General features: G+C 41.1%; 1 protein-coding gene across 2 annotated transcripts in view; it reads left to right on the top strand.

Moving 5' to 3' along the window:
- The window catches only part of WDFY4 (WDFY family member 4), a 128,076-nt gene extending 114,876 nt beyond the window's left edge, over positions 1–13,200 (top strand). For both annotated transcript variants that reach the window (XM_027672326.1, XM_027672325.1), the window contains exons 57-62: positions 1,630–1,788; positions 5,624–5,803; positions 8,645–8,827; positions 9,461–9,548; positions 11,744–11,855; positions 12,798–13,200. In XM_027672326.1, coding sequence (XP_027528127.1) covers positions 1,630–1,788; positions 5,624–5,803; positions 8,645–8,827; positions 9,461–9,548; positions 11,744–11,855; positions 12,798–12,864 — 789 coding nt within the window. In that variant the 3' untranslated portion in view covers positions 12,865–13,200. The remainder of the gene's footprint in view (positions 1–1,629; positions 1,789–5,623; positions 5,804–8,644; positions 8,828–9,460; positions 9,549–11,743; positions 11,856–12,797) is intronic.
- The last annotated feature ends 2,908 nt before the right edge of the window (positions 13,201–16,108 follow it).

Below are 16,108 nucleotides of genomic sequence, written 5' to 3'. Positions count from 1 at the left end.
GATATGTTGTGGTCTTTGACCAATTTGGGCACCCATTTCAGAGGTGGCTGGGAAGCTGATTTCAGAGGATGTTTACAGGACTTTCTTATAGTTGAGTTTCTTGAGGAATTGCAAGTTGGATATCCCAAGATAAAACAAGGTCATTCTACACTGCTCAAAAATGTGGCAGTTTCCTCTAAATTATCTCAAGTTTTCCATGCAGTGATTGTGTTGTCCATCAAAATGAAGGAGAAACCCCATTTCATAGGTTGTAAGGACAACAGAAGGTCTCCTGGTCTCTGATTAGAAATTTCGTTGTGCAAAAATTTCTTCTGGAATTAAGGCAACCATCTGTCAATTCCTGTCTGGCTCCCAAGCATAGTCCAGTGCATTCATTCAAAATAGTAATATCTTTTGTTGCAGAAGGTTAATACTCTTACTTCTTTGCTGGTAAAAATAAATGGTCTGTATCATCACACTGCTTGTTAGCACACTTGACAGATCCAGTTTCTTTCTTACCACAAACACACTGATTTTTGGATGTGTTTGGGACAATATTATGATATGCAAAGACTTCTGAGGTAGCTTGGGTACCAGAATAGCATAACATGTAATTCAGCAAGATACTGACTTGGGTATTATTTGTGCAAGTGGCAACGTTGTGTTTTTACAGACCTACTTATAGTCAACGGAAATGAAAAAGCCATGAGATGTATTTTACTTTCTGCTCCCTGTATACAATTATTGAGAGTTCTCACCATTGATTTCAATTAAAATCAGTGCTTAGCAATTCTAGTGTTGCTGCAGGCATAAATTATTTGGTTTGTCTCTTCAAAAGTCAGAGTGACACTGAGCATAGTGAGTGTGATTACACGGACACTGTGAGTAGTGGTTGAGAGTCCAGCTTGAGTTTTCTCTGAGTCAACAGTGCCTCTGGACATGAGTCTATAAGAGATATTTGTCCCTGTTGTAAAGGTCTGTTCTGTCTGTGGTAGGGTTTTTGTAGCTGTGCCATCCAGCTCCACCAGAATCATTAGCACCATAGTGTTGTCCCAGTTGTGTGGAAGAGAGCTAATGCAGAATGTGAGCAGGAGGATGTTTGTGATGTAACTGTAGCAATATGTAATAGACCTGAGGTTGCTTTAGTCTGGTTTGGGTGCTGCTGATGGAGCTGTTGGCACAGAATGAAATTTAGTGCTTTGTCTTTTAGCTTTTCAGTCCAAGTAAGAGGAGGGTTGCAGAGCCTGGCACTAGCTGTTAGCAGTGGCTGTCACAGCCTGAGCTTACTTTTAAATTTACATTGAATCTTTGCATTCTGTTACTATGTGGTGGCAGAATGAGCTTTCCCGAAGTTATGTAGGAAGTGTGGCCCAAGAAGAATTGGGACTCAGGTCTTCTAAGACATGATACTGACCTTTGTTCAGCCTTCCTGTTTGGCCCCTGGAAGATTGCACAGCCACATGCAGCCACAGCCTGTGCATGTCCATATGTTCACAGCTGTGCTTACACAGAGGCTGGTTAATATGATCTTTTTTTTCCTAGATTTGAAGAAATGGAGACTCAGTTTTGAAAACTGAATCTGCAATTTGCTATTAATAAATGTATGTTATCACCAGATAAGCATTGACTTAAAGATGCTTTCTTGTACAGAATGTGACTACATTTGAGTGCATGGCAGACTGGGGAAAGTGCCTCTGTGCTGTGTGTCCTTCAGCGACTACCATAATCACATCTGGAACAAGCTCGGTTGTGTGTGTCTGGGAACTTTCCTTGGTCAAAGACAAAGTGAAGTGTCTAAACCTGAGACAGGTACGTACTGTGGCTCTTCTGCTATGGAAACTTAATGAAATCCAGAAGATTAGGTTTTATCTCTCAGATGACTGGCAAAATAAACACCTTTGGGTGAATCAAGAAGGCAGAAAAAACTCAGTAATCAGCAGTATCATGTGACATCCTGTTATCAGGTCAAGAGCTGATAATACGCCTTATACCAACACCTTATAGTTATGAATGGCACTTGGTAGTTTTTTTCACTTTTGGTAGCACTGCCAAAGTTTATCATGATAAAAGAAACAGTGAAAATAAGGCACATGTTCTCTTCTCTTGAAGTGCAGCCAGGCCTTGGGTTATTTTCAAAAACAAGTATCACCTAGAGGTGCTTAGAATTTGTTTTGGGCTGCTACAACAATGGACAGAATCTCCAAAACATCCTGCGGACTTAGCTGATGGAGATGAAGGCTCAGCCAGGCAAAGTTCTTGATTCTTTTTTTCTCAACCTGAATTCAGAATACAAAAGATTTATCTGTCACTCCATAAAGTAGGGGTGCAACCTATAAGATTGATATGGTTTTTGTGCTCTCATTATCCAAAGCCCATTAGTTGTTGATTGGAGATCATCTATAGTCATCAACCAGCTGTATATATGCTATTTCATTTTTTAAAAAGTGGATTATTATGCAAAATTCAGCTATGGTGAGTTCTCAGCTTTATAAGTAAAGCTAGAGTACACCACTGTCATATCTGAAAGGCACCATGGGGCCGTTTTTCCCTGAAGAAATCAAGAGACATAAAGAACTCTGCTATTTAGGCAAACTGTCAAAGGGTTCATTGATCAGCAAGGTCTCCAGGTGTTAAAAGCTTCTCTATTCATTTGTTCTGGAGGGGTATTCAGATGATATTTCAGTGCTTTCCATACCCTAAGCCAAAACATATTTTGTTTGTAATTAAATGATGTGAAAACTTCACTGTCTGATGGGATGCCAGAGAAGTATTTAGATTTTCATTTATCTCAAATTCTTGTGTGTTGAATGACACAAGAAACTGTGTGGGGAGCAGGGAAACTGTGTTTAGAGGAGTTTCCTGCTGTAGAAGACAGAAATATGAGATAAGATCTTCAGTGATGACCATTTAATGCAGCTAGTTATCACTCCAAATCAGGACATGGACATAGAAATGGAAGAAATAGCAGTAGAGGAAAGCATAAGCAGTAATTTTCATCAATATCCAAACGATACTAGTCAGGGAGTCAGTTTGACTTTCAGGCAACTGAAGAGGCTGGTTTTTATCTGCAATATAATGCCTTTCTCTTTAGCAATGTAAAATCAGCTTTGCTGATGTGTTCTACTGTGATTAATTTGGTATTACCCAAAATCCTCAAAGTGGTATGAGATCATGTAATGACAAATTCTGTATTTTTTCCTTCACTTTGCTAGCAGAGGCTTTTTTTTTTATGACTGTCTGGCATGGATGTAAACTTGAACTATGGTTCTAAATGTCTTCCAGTGAATTACTTGCTGCTTTCATGTAGTTCACTGTTTCATGGTGGCTGCTTTTTCTGCTGAACAAAAAAATTTCCTGAGAGAGTGAGCTTTGCTTAAGAAAAGCTGATGTGCTATAAAGTGGATGCTGTTCACTTACCAGCTGTCTCATGGGACCTACACATTCTGGTTTGGAATGTAGTAAAGTACAGAAACTATATTTCAGCAGAAAAAGTAGCTTTTTCCTTCTCTAGTGGGATCTGCTTCCACAGTTTTGTGGAACACTAAAGATTGAGCATAATAGCCTCAGTATTGATCCATGCAATTTACTAGTTCCCTCAGTGTTCATGAGCAGAGTGGATCCAGTCCCCAGAATTTCTGGGCCAAGCGAAACAGTAGACTGGGATAAGCATCTGGGCAAGATGTGCTGTCTGCCTCACAGACCTCTCAGGAAGGTGTCGAGCATAGCTGTGAAGTTTGTGTTCCTGTCGGCCACTTAATTTGAATGGTCAAACTTGGTTTATGTTTTCATGGACTAAACATTCCCACAGTGAAGCTGGTCTTCTTTTTTGTGTTTTGATATTTGTTAAAATACTTTGGAGATAGGCCTCACAGTTCCTTCTGCAAATATGTTGCAGAATATTTCCCATAAGGGAAAACCTGTCAGTCCTTGCAGAGAGATAATGAGAAGATGGTAGAGAGCCAAAAGCATGTGACTTTTTTTCATGAATATACATTGAGACACTGGTGGATTGAAGTTGATAATTGGGTTCAGGTCTATTCCTCTCTTCCACACTCAGCTTGTATTTCAAGTGCTTCACTGCTGAGTAGGATCTTTATGGGTTAAAAAAAGAGAAAAGGGTTTTATTAAAACTTGTGCAGGAGCTTAGCTTGGCTTGACTTGGCAATTTGGATGCTTTCACAGTGGGTATGTTTTCTTTCATGCTTTGGAAGAAGGGAAGAAAGTTTTGAGCCCTTGAACCTGTCTTGTCACAGCCTTTTTTGCAGCAGTCTTGTGCAGTTCCCAAGTACAGGCACTTGGTTATGCCCAGTCCTTTGTAAAGAGACTGTTCTACAACCAGTCCAAAGTTACTGCTGAGCCTCCTTTTCCGTGCTTAGGTGGGAGTGTTTCTGACCTCTGAAAACCACTGTTAGAGACCTAATTTTGTGCCAGTATTTTTAGTTGGCAGTTCTTGGGAATGGAATAAATCACAAGCTGAAATTCATCCCTCACAGTTGCAGGTCATAGTACATAGCCTGCTGCAGCTCAGCTTCTTCACATTGGATTAATGTTTGAATACCGTTGTCCTGATGACCTTGGCAAATGGCAGCACATGTTAGCCAGCAAAAGTTCGGTCTCACGCTGGAAGAGACGATAAGATGTGTCTACAAACATCATGTGGGAAATGTAGCTCCCCTGCATCATGCTGAACTGAGATAGACCCTAATATCACAGAAAGAAAGCCAGCAGGGAATATGCATTTACTGTTAAAACTAATATTAAAACTGGTGGGTCTGATTTTTTCCAAGTAAGGCAGCTAAAAAATGAGCCCTTAAAGGCTTTTCAGGAAAGCTGTGAAGGACTTTTTCTCTGTTGCCATGCCAGCTTTACTGTCATTGATGGTTATGCAGCAGGTGGTTATGCACTGCTGTCACTTGAGAATGCTGCATTAAACAATTGTCAGCAGCATACTTCAATCCATGCCTTCTATCTATGCTATTAAATTGCCTAAAGTGTATAGTCTTTTTTTAAGAAACTGTTTAAATAAGGCAGAGTTAAACTGGGCACTCCTTAAGTCTCTGGAATTATAAAACAACAACAACAAAAAGAATGTTGTGTAATGATGAAAGAGAAAGGAATTCCTATATGGCTTTAAAGCCAAAGATCTCCACAAATGCTGTTTCTCTTCTTAACCAATATTAGAAATATTGTAGTATTTGCTCAGATAAACAGAAAGATAAGACTGAGAAGGTCACTGAAATACATCCTGATAAGTTTTATTTCAAAAAGTTTTTTAAATATTGAGAAATAGCTTTTTAAATATTGAGAAATTTCCAAGCATAAATTTTAGTTAAAACTGCATGGACTGAATGAGCACAAAGCACTGTCTTAGAGTCTGAAATGTAGGCCAAGGACCCTGAATCACTGCGCAAATTGTGTAAGTCATAAAATCTCTTGAACCCTCAACTTTGTTCAACAATGAGTTGAGGACAAGGGTGCTTCTCTGTAAGATCCTTTGGTATTTTTCCCTCATACCTACCCTCCTCAGTTCTCCAAAGAATGACTGGGTTACTTGTTCTTGCTAAGCAAACGACAGTAAGACTGTAGTTCCCTAGTAAATCAGCCTCCCTCTGCTGTGGTTTATCAGTTGGTTTTTCCCTACCAGGCTTTATATGGACACACTCAGGCAGTGACCTGCCTTGCTGCATCTGTAACCTACAGCATCTTTGTGAGTGGATCTGATGACAGAACCTGCATCATTTGGGACCTGAACCAGCTTACGTACATAAACCAACTTCCTGCCCACGAGGCAAGCCTCCGTTCTGTTGCCATCAACAACTCAACAGTAAGATCTTCATTTATCATCTTTCTTCTGATGCATCCATGAACATTTCATGATAATTTAATGGGTGCTTTTCCCAACATAAAAACATCCTGAGAGTCTGATACATTGATTTTTTTTCTTTCTACAGAGATTGCTAATAGTGTTCTTAATGATGAGAGGCGAGCACTAAAAGCAACATCTTAGACTGAGTAGCTAAGTAGAAGCATCTTTGGATGGATAGATAGCAGGATTAAACAACTTTTAGTTTATGGAGAATGAAGTATTACCCTAGTACCTCCTGGACTTGGCTCACCCATAACCTTATTGCCCCTTTTATTTCATTAATTTCTCACGACATTCATGCAGTAGAGCCACATCAGCTGAGACATGTTAGGCTGCAGTCTGCCACCTCAGCTGACAACACCTTACACCTTTGTGGGGACAGTGTTGACATTTTGCTTTCTCTTCTACACTCAGGTGCAGAGGAAGCTCTTAATAACAGTGGGTATAAATCTGTTGAGGTCTGTGCCTGGCCAGAATTGCATGTGCGTTGATAGGAAAATATTCTGTATTGGATTTTACTATAAACACTCTGAATTAGATTTTTCTCCCAATCTTCTACCTCCCAAAAATGTTGCTTTAACATTTCTCTCTCTGTTAATACACTAGAGCAGGGTTCCAGCTGCTCATACAATTCAAGGTTGGATCCAGTACTGGAGATTGTACAAAGGCAAAATTTAGTTCATAGCAGGAAGAAACCAGGCAGATATTCTCTACTTAGTCTGTGCCAAAACAGTCATCTCATATCAGAGCTTTATTAACCATGCAGTCTGATGGCTAGCAATTTGAAGATGGGAATTAACTGGTCTGTTCAGTGCCAGCTCAGCTCTCAGCTCCAGGGGTCCTGGTTTGTGTAAAATGGCCAGTGGCTTCAGCAGGCCAGTTTAGAATATCCTGGGGGTCCCTTATTAAGTCAGCTGAAGCAGTGCCAAGCATTCAGAAAATGAGTGGGTGGGCTGGCACAGAGCATGGGCTTGAGATCCCAAGGGGATGGAGTCCTCTCCTTTCTATGTACCAGACAGTACATTGGCCTTGTCAGTTGGTATCTACTCTTCTGGAGCTGTCCAAAAATGAGATGGTCTGTGCCATGAACAGTCTGGTGACCAATCCAAGTGCAGTTCTCCATTTTATTGGAGTGCAAATGGTTAAACTGTTTGGATAATAGTCTACAGAAAAGGTTCATTTAAAAGAGGAAGAACCTTAGGAAAGTATGACTGAAGCTTCAAGGAAAAAAAAGATGAAGAGGTCTCTCTTGTGGATGCAAAAATTCTTTTTGATGTTGGCAGAACAGAACACTTCTGAAATGCATTTTTGTTTAATTCTTCTCTATATATTTATGTACTGTAATGTGAAGATAGGAACAAAATGTTTCCATTTTGCTTAATTATTTTGACTGACATGAAACTACGTTTGGTAACAAGTTTTTTCCTGAAAAATTCAGAATTATTCAAAGCAAAGTTTTGAAGGAAATAAATTTCTGAACCACATACTTTTCTGTGAAATAAGAACCCTGTACAGCTCTTCCTTATGTGATTGTTGCATTTTGTATTTGCTTGAGCATCTAGAAGCTCCATCTATAGATCCAAACCTCATGGTGTTTGTGTCACGTAGGCACAAAATAAGAAGCTGTCCCAAAAAGTTTATAAGCTAAGGAGGATTGTAAAAGCTTGAACTAACTAATGATTTCAGTTAGTTTTAAATCCATTGTCTAGACCTGCAAAGCACAGTAGGTCATTACCAAATGCTTGGACATTATGTACTCTCATGCAGATAAGGTAGCTGAAATTTAATCTCTTGAATTATTGGCAACTCTGTTTCGAACACACTATCATTTTTTATCTGCAGAATTCTGTCCTGCAGTGTGAAGAGCCCTGGCTGCAAATGAGGCAGGGTGAAGTAAGGTGTTAGTTGACTCAAACCAGATGCATGCTGCTAATTTAAGGGCATACTATCCTTTACCAGAATCAGATGACTTTGCTGATGGGGTTCTATTTATCTGATTCTTAGTATGGATCAAGAGTGCAAAGGTTAGGTAAAATGCACTTTTGATAAGATCATTTACAATTGCAGCTTTGGCTCTTGGTTCTGTGTGTTTCTTGCCCCTAAAAAATTACCTGTGTATTTGCTCCTTGCATGCAGTCTCTTGATAAGACTGCACCTGCATGGAACGGAGAGGAGAGATTCAGTTACAGAGGATGTTTCTGCATCAGAAGTGCAGGTCACTGAATGCAGAGCTGGTCATTGGTCAAACGCAAAACGCAGTGTAAAAATGCGATGACAGTGAGCTCCCTGCGAGGGGCAGAGGAGGATTGTGAAATCACCAAAGGCTTCACAGCTAAGCAGGTGAACACCATGTCTTGTTTAAGAGAAAGCTTATTTGTAAATTTATAAGAGCACTAGTCCTAGCCCAGAACCTATGCTAGACATTGCTTGTGCACAGTCCCTGTCTCTGACAAGGTCAGTCTGTCAATCTGCTTTTTTACTAAAAGCCTGGATTTTACAGAAAATAGAAAGGGGGCATTTAATTAAATGTTTTCATTTAAAAATGTAAAAAAACTTTGTTTCTGCGTTATCTTCCTAAATCTGAGTCAGTTGTTTCAGGTTTCTGTTATGGAAAAATTTCAGGATTTTTCATGAGGAAAAAAGCAATTTTTACTTTTTCTGGTTTGTATCATCTGCCCAGAAGAAAAACAGTGGTGAGAATTTAAGTCAGAGCAACTCTACAATTTCTAATCAGCACTTAAGAGTTGTGAGGAGGATGAGTGTATGATTTTGAGACATTTCCTCTTTGCTGTGTTACAGGGTGATATTATCTCTTGTGCTGGATCTTACCTGTATCTGTGGACAGTCAATGGCCATCTTCTTGCAAGCATCAACACTGCCTGCAGCCCCACCTGCCGTATTGTTTGCTGCTGCTTTGCTGAAGTGATGGACTGGGACACAAGCAGCATCATCATCACAGGAAGCACAGATGGAGTGGTGAGGGTAGGTGGATGGGAGCAAGGAAGAGGGAATTCTGATTCATTGTAGACCAGAGGCAGAGTTTTGAACTCTAAATGGAGGGACAGAGCTACTAAAAAACCCATGTCACTTTCTTAACGGGGCAGGACAGGGCAGAAAATGAAAATCAGGGTAAAATATTTGCTTCCTATCAACTTTTATTCTCCTGAATGGAGGAGTCTTTACCATTCAGGGAGACTTTTGAAAATGTGCTTTCAGTTCTGGGGTGGTTCTGAAAGGAAAAATTTTATCACCCATTGGAAGTATGTTAAAGTCTGGTTTCTGAGAGTTGATTCACAGCTCAGTTTATTAAGTCATGATTTCTCATGAGTAGGAATTCACTGCTGGTTCTGCCTCCAGTCTAGTAGGAGAGCTTCCTGGGTTACTAGGATCCTAAGCAGCATGTAAGCCTTGCAGCCCCACCAGCTCCCTGCATACATTTCTCCAGTGTGACGCTCTGCAGCACAGTGGCAGAGAAACACAACTGCAAAATTGTGTTCTGGTGTTAGAAGCCCAATTTCCATCCCTTGATGGGAAGGGTAATCAAAGCAGGAGCTGCATCTCTCTCTCATTGTTATAATCCATGCTTTTTCCATTTTTACCTCCTCACTGGCACAGCTGTGGAAGGCCGAATACACTAATAACCCAGACCAAGCTGCTGGAGTCAGACCACAGAGAGGTGTGATGGAAGAGCCAGGCAGCACAGGTATGAGCACAGGGTGGGCTGTGAACTGCAGTGTGACTGTGTGCTGCAAACCTTGTTTGGTTGTGAGGAAGAGGAGGGTCTGTGAGCCCAGTGGTGTAAAGGGGAGGTGGTGTGGGTGCAGCGTTACAGTAACCAGCAGCAGCAGGGGTGGGTAGCAATTGCCCTACATTAGAGAGCATTCCTGAGTCAACCATCTCATGGAGACATCCTGCCTGGATGAAGCTGAAAGCTTCTTCATAGGCCCTGTTATGGGTTCTGTCAACCTTGGTAGACCACCTCTCTGCATAAACCTATGAAGCCCTTTCCCTTGGCACCTCTGCTGATGGCCTGTAATGAAGTATCCCGGCATAATGTCAGTGGGCAGTGCCAGATCCTGCTCTGGGCTGGAACAGGGAAGTTTGTTGTCTTTGCCACCTTAAAAGTGGTCAGAGGTCCATCAAATTGATGGGAGGCCAGAAGCAGGCACTAGTGCTTAGAGCTGCTTATTCAAGGCTGTGTGAAGCTGAAGTTGAAACCCTGGAGTTCTCGCAGAGCTGAGGTTAAATAGACCACGGGTCTGCAGTACCAACTGGTACTAAAAACAGCTCAAGCTCGCTTCTCTGTTCTGACAAATACAAGAGCTGAAACCTGCCAGGAAGCTTTAAAGGCACATCCTAAATAGCACAGCTTTCTTCTTTTCCCAGTGCTTTTTATAAGAGAAAGGAATTGTGGTGTTAGTATGTATAATTTACACCACTTATTTGCTGTGCTCCTCATTACAAACATTCTCTATTACTTCAATTTTAGGCATGCAATTTGCATAAATATAGAGCTGTAGATGTAACATCTGCAAAAAAAAAAAGATATTATACAGTAATTGGGCATTACCACTGAGATCTTCAGAAATGCTGTTCATGGAACTTGGCAACAACATTACTTAGATTGCTATGTGCAAATATTTCCAGTATGCTTCTGTATGTATAACTGCCAAACCAGATGCCTATCCAACCTTTTGTCATGTCTCAGAGTAGCTAGAGCCTGATGTTTCTAGGGAAGGTGCAAGAACACCCAAGATGCCAGATGTGAGATAGTCTGCCTATGGTATCTTCATATTTGGTTTCGTTGTCATCTCTAATCAAAGATTGCTGTAAGTCAAAGCAAAAGACTTAACATTCTTTCCAAAATTGCTGTAGTATTCTGTAGTCATTGTGTGGATTCTTTTTACACATAGAAAAGTCTAATTTGTTTTAAGAATTTCCTGAGATCTTGTCCGTAACTTCCCATGGTAGGTCTTTCCAGGTCCTATTTACTCAGGTACAATTGCATACACGTCTTTGAACAGCTTGAGATTTTAGCTACTTGTAAGATGTATATCCTAAATAGTTTTCTAAATAAGGACATAAAAGCTGTCCATGGGAGCACAGCAGAACACTCTTGTTTGTGCCTTTTTCAAGGAGGATCATAGAAGACGTGCTGGCCCCAGTCACCTGTTGATGTGTAGACACACTCACCTGTTTGCACATGAACATAGGAGTGCATGTTTTCAGATGCATACAGGAACAGCATTCTTTAATAAAGAGTTGAGAAGTGTAATCAAAGCAGTGTCATACTCCCTTAACCTATTCAGGTGATTTCAGAGTTATTTTAAATGACCAAATATTCCCACATCTCCTTCTGCACACTAAAGAAAATGAAATTAATACAAAACATAGTCATTAGAAAGACCAAAGTAACTGTGATTGAGTTATGTTGTTAGCTGTGTGTGTATGTATATATGTGTACGTGAAATATTCACAGCATTTAATTATTGGTTCTGTTATGAGCAGATTTAGATAAGTTGATAATACCAGGGCTTTATGTAATTTCTTTTTACTAGGCAATTATGGGCTGTATTATATCCTGGCAGCAAGGTATTGTGGGGCATCTTATTAAGCATAGAGCCAGTGAAAACTGATGAACAATTTTGCTGAACTAGGCATGCAATTTAGAAAGCAATAATACACAAATCCAATTTAGCACACAATTGATACAGCCGCACATCAGCACATGTAACTATCATAGCCACAAATTAAATTGGGATGGGCCTATTTTGCAACAGCACAGGCCAAGATTAAATATATTTGTTCTCAACAACTTGCTGACCGTAAATAATAACAATCCCATCCCTGCTGCCCCCCAGACACTTTCTAAATATTTATTTTTAAACCGCACAACAGGTAACAAGTGTGGAAAACATCTTGTTCTCTGTCGGGAACTGAATCCCAGCCTTGCCCTGACCGGCAAAGCGGGTCGGACGAGCGCGGCGGTGACGGCGCTCGCCGTGTCTAGGTACGGGCCGGGCGCTGCAGGCGGGCGGCGCTGCCCCCACGGCGGGGATCGGGATGGGCTGGGCCGGGCTCAGATGGGCTGGGCGGGGCTGGGTTGGGCCCGGGGACTGGGGTCCCTCTCTTGGTTCGGTTTGGGACAACCCAGGAGAAATAGCAGGTTTGGGCCAGAATAATTGTAGAGCTCAGCAGCTGCTACACCGTCTCTGAAACACAGAAATAACTCCTGTCCTAGAAGTTACTGGAGATACTGTCTCCTTAAAATGTAAGCAGGAAGCTTTTGGCCAAAGGACAGCTTCCCTCGGTTTGCACAGCCAGCAGTATTTTAGTTTATTCGATCGCCCTCCTGCACTTTCATCTGGCTGCAATATTTGTTGTTGTCTCCTACTCCAGGATGTGACAATGTACTGTAAAACAGTTCCTGCCTTTTTCTCCAAAAGTGTTGGCATTTTGATAGTGGCTAAAATGTTCCTATATTCTGCATACTCACCTTTAGAGCACATAATGTGATGTTTATATGCTTTGAAGGTGGGAAAGTTTGAGGAGAGGATTGGTTTCATTAGTGTTGGTGGCACTGCCTGCAACAGAGATTTCAGTGGCTGAAGCCATGACATTATGTGCTAACAAGATTCAGAATTCTGAATCTGGGCAGCAGGTTATTTAACATCCATAGTGTAAGAGCTTCTGATCTGGCGAGAGTGTCCACAACTAACTCACAGAACTCCAGAAAAGTTTGGACCCAATTCTAAGCTCAGTCTTTGAAGTGCCAATCTTTGTCTATTCTATATCATTGTTCTTCAAATTTAATATGAAAGATAAAGTACTCCCCTGAATATTACATCCTCCTAATTGCTGCACATGCAGGAAACAGCCTTGGTCCTATTTGTGTCTTGTTCTTAAACATGGTTTTCTTTTTCTTTCCTTCTTTCTTTCTTTCTTTCTCAAGGAATTCCTCCAAGCTCCTAGTTGGTGATGACTGGGGAAGAGTCTACTGCTGGTCTGTGGATGGGTAGGAAGAAATAGCCAAGAACTCATTTTTTCAACCTTTTGGATGGAGAGAAAAATTACCCTTCAGAGCATGAAAGAATCAGAGAAACTGGAAGCCTGTGGTTGGGGACTGAATCTCAAAGGAGTTGTGGGACTGACCTTGCAGTCAAGTTTGATTTAAATTAGACAATGGACTCCAAAGTTGTGAGAGACACTGACAGACGTGCACATAGACAATTAGATTTTGTAGTATTTTTCTGGGGAAAACTTTTGTATTTTAAATGGTATTTTAGTTATTAAATTTGACATAATACATTGGATTTCGCAAATATTAGCTAGCAAATAAAACTGCCTTGATTATGCCAAAGAGCAATGTAGCTTAATAAAATGAACATGTTCTATTTTTAATATCATGAGATAAAAAAATATTGAGGCTTCAAAGAGATGTTAAGTGAGTTTGTTGCAGTATTTTTGTTCTTATTAGCACACAAGGATGTTAGTATCTCCATTCCTACACTTCCTTCTTCCCTGAATCTGTAAAAAAATGTATGCCTACCTTCTGAAAAGCTATTTTTTTTGCAAAGTGAAGCTTGGAATTCTCAGGTTGATGCTGGTGCCTTTATGCCAGCCCCATTGTGAACAAGTGTTATGGTGCAATGCTTCCTAATTTCTGACTATTTTTTTATAGTGAGTAAGGCAGGCAAAATGTATGGAATGAGTGAGGATGAAGATCTGACACGACTGGTCATATTCTTTCATTTTCCTCCTTCCCTTCCCTCTTTCCTACCCTTGTCCCTATTCTATCTGGAATATTAGTATGTGAGACATACTTCAGGATTTACCTTCACAATCATCCTTCATGGTAGAAGTGAGTATTTGTAGTGTAAGGAGGCTGAGACTGTAGGGTAATAGATTTAAGTGCTATTTGTGTACCTAGTGGAAATGGAAAACCTGAAAAATTAAATTGGGATGGGCCTATTTTGCAACAGCACAGGCCAAGATTAAATATATTTGTTCTCAACTTAACAACTTGCTGACCGTAAATAATAACAATCCCATCCCTGCTGCCCCCCAGACACTTTCTAAATATTTATTTTTAAACCGCACAACAGGTAACAAGTGTGGAAAACATCTTGTGTCTCTGTCGGGAACTGAATCCCAGCCTTGCCCTGACTGGCAAAGCGGGTTGGACGAGCGCGGCGGTGTCCAGGTACGAGCCAGGCGCTGCAGGCAGGGGGCACAACATTTTAGGATAATTTGAAGGAGCTAAATTGATAACTCCCTCTCCCCACTGATCCTCCTTGACCTAGTAAGCAAATTGAGTATCTTGTCTTACATACAGAAGGGCGAGTAGCCACTTGGGCAGAGCAGCTTTCTGAGCACCACAGACTGGATCAGGGCAGTGCCAGGAAGAACACAAAGGACATTATGGCCATTAAGGCCCTTTTGTTCATACTGCTAAACACACCCTTGAACAGACAGATCCAGGAGACTTCCCTGATTTGCAGTGCACTGGAACTGTTCAGCACTGCAGTAGTGATGCCCCATGGGTGCTGCACTGGACAGATGCTTGACAGCCATGAGGAACAGGAGGAACTGCTATATGCCAAAATCTTGGTGCTAGAGATTTGTCAGCATCATTAGGAGGGATCTGGAGTAGAAGACAGATTTTTACCAGTCTTCCTTTAACTACATGATCAACATTCTTCTTCTTGTAGGACACTGCTTTGCTAATAACTCCTTTGAATTACGTTGCTGAATGAGCAAATCTTCCTATGGCAAACAGCCTCCTTCCCTACAGAATGCTGAGACGTCCCCAGCCCACCCCACACCTCTAACCTCCGTAGCGAGTGAGGTAATTGCTTGTGGAAAACAAGCAATAGTAATTAGAGGCCAGCTCATGATGCATTATGTCTACACAGATGACCTGCCTGGTTATACTTACTGACCTCCAAGTGCATGACTTGATGAGTCAAATACTAATCTTACTGCTCTCAGGGAAACATACACTGAAAACAGGCCAAAATACACCAATGTTTGGTAATCAAAGTAACCCTGTGGAGCAAATGTGCCTGTCTTTTCCTGAGGAATGGGGAAAGGTCAATTGTCAACAAAAGTATACTACTGCTTTCCTCTTCCCTCTGAACATTCCTTAAAAATAAGCTGTGATTTGGATACATGGACAGCAAGACTTGGACTCCTGTCAACTGTGAATACAACTCTACTGAACCACGATAAAGGTAATTAAGAGCTGTGAAAGTAGTTCACTACCTGTGTTTTCATTTATCTAGTAGTCATCTTCAATAGCTTGCTAATTATCTCCTCCTTTAGCCTTTTCATGCAACCTGTCTTTGCCAATAGCAGATGCTCCCTTTACTAGAGCTGGCACTGGCACCCAGCAGCCTGGGCAGCTGCACTAATGGCTCCAATGCTCTAGACATCAACATGGCTTTGGTATAAGAAGAGGCCAGCTGTAGGCTGGCCATGCATGGATTTGACAGGCTCCGCTCCTTGTGCCTAACATCAGTTTTCTTTAATCTTCAAGAGTTGCATCAGCAACTTCAGCTTTGAATCACAGAGAACAGATCCAGTGTGCGCATGTCTGAATGGAAGTCAGCAGGTTAAGAGTAAATGTGTTCCTGAGTCAAGCTTGTTCTCATCTTCAGGGAGTTGTAATTTGGGAGAATGTAAAAGGCCAATGAATAGAAGTGGTTTGCAATTTCATCCTGGTAAAAAATTTGATTAGGAAAGGTTTGCTAGACAACAGTGTTTGGTTGAGAAGGTTTTGGTTTCTTCTCTAGTTCTAGAGGATTTTTTCCCTGACGTCATGAGTCACGGAAAGAAATGCGTCCTATAAGTACCAAAAGCACTACTACTTTTTTACAGAGTTAAGGCACAAATGTAAGCATGCTGCAGTCCTCAGATTACACTCAGTGTGTGTGACAGTGGTAGAGTGCTACCTGGTCGTTTTTTCTGCTGGTAAGTTTCTGGGACATGAAGGTTTTGCTCAAAATTTGTAATATGTGGTTGAATGATCAGCTGAAATTAACACTCTTAAAAATATCTACTACTATATTTGTTTTGGTCTGCTGTGTATTTGGTAAATGATGAATGTCCATGAAAATGTCCAGGAAATTCCATCAGCTCTGGATGTGGAGGTAGCTTTCACTGACATATAGACAAGATTTGGTGCTAGGTCAGGGGCAGTAGTGGTGCCTACTTAGTGAGTATCCTGATGTGATACACACATAGGATGTAGGGATAGCAGAT

Source organism: Neopelma chrysocephalum, unplaced genomic scaffold (assembly GCF_003984885.1).
Source record: "Neopelma chrysocephalum unplaced genomic scaffold, ASM398488v2 Primary Assembly neopelma1_97390, whole genome shotgun sequence".
Taxonomy (NCBI): domain Eukaryota; kingdom Metazoa; phylum Chordata; class Aves; order Passeriformes; family Pipridae; genus Neopelma; species Neopelma chrysocephalum.
The sequence above is the reverse complement of the archived record's forward strand: the minus strand, read 5'-3'. Positions and strand labels throughout refer to the sequence as shown.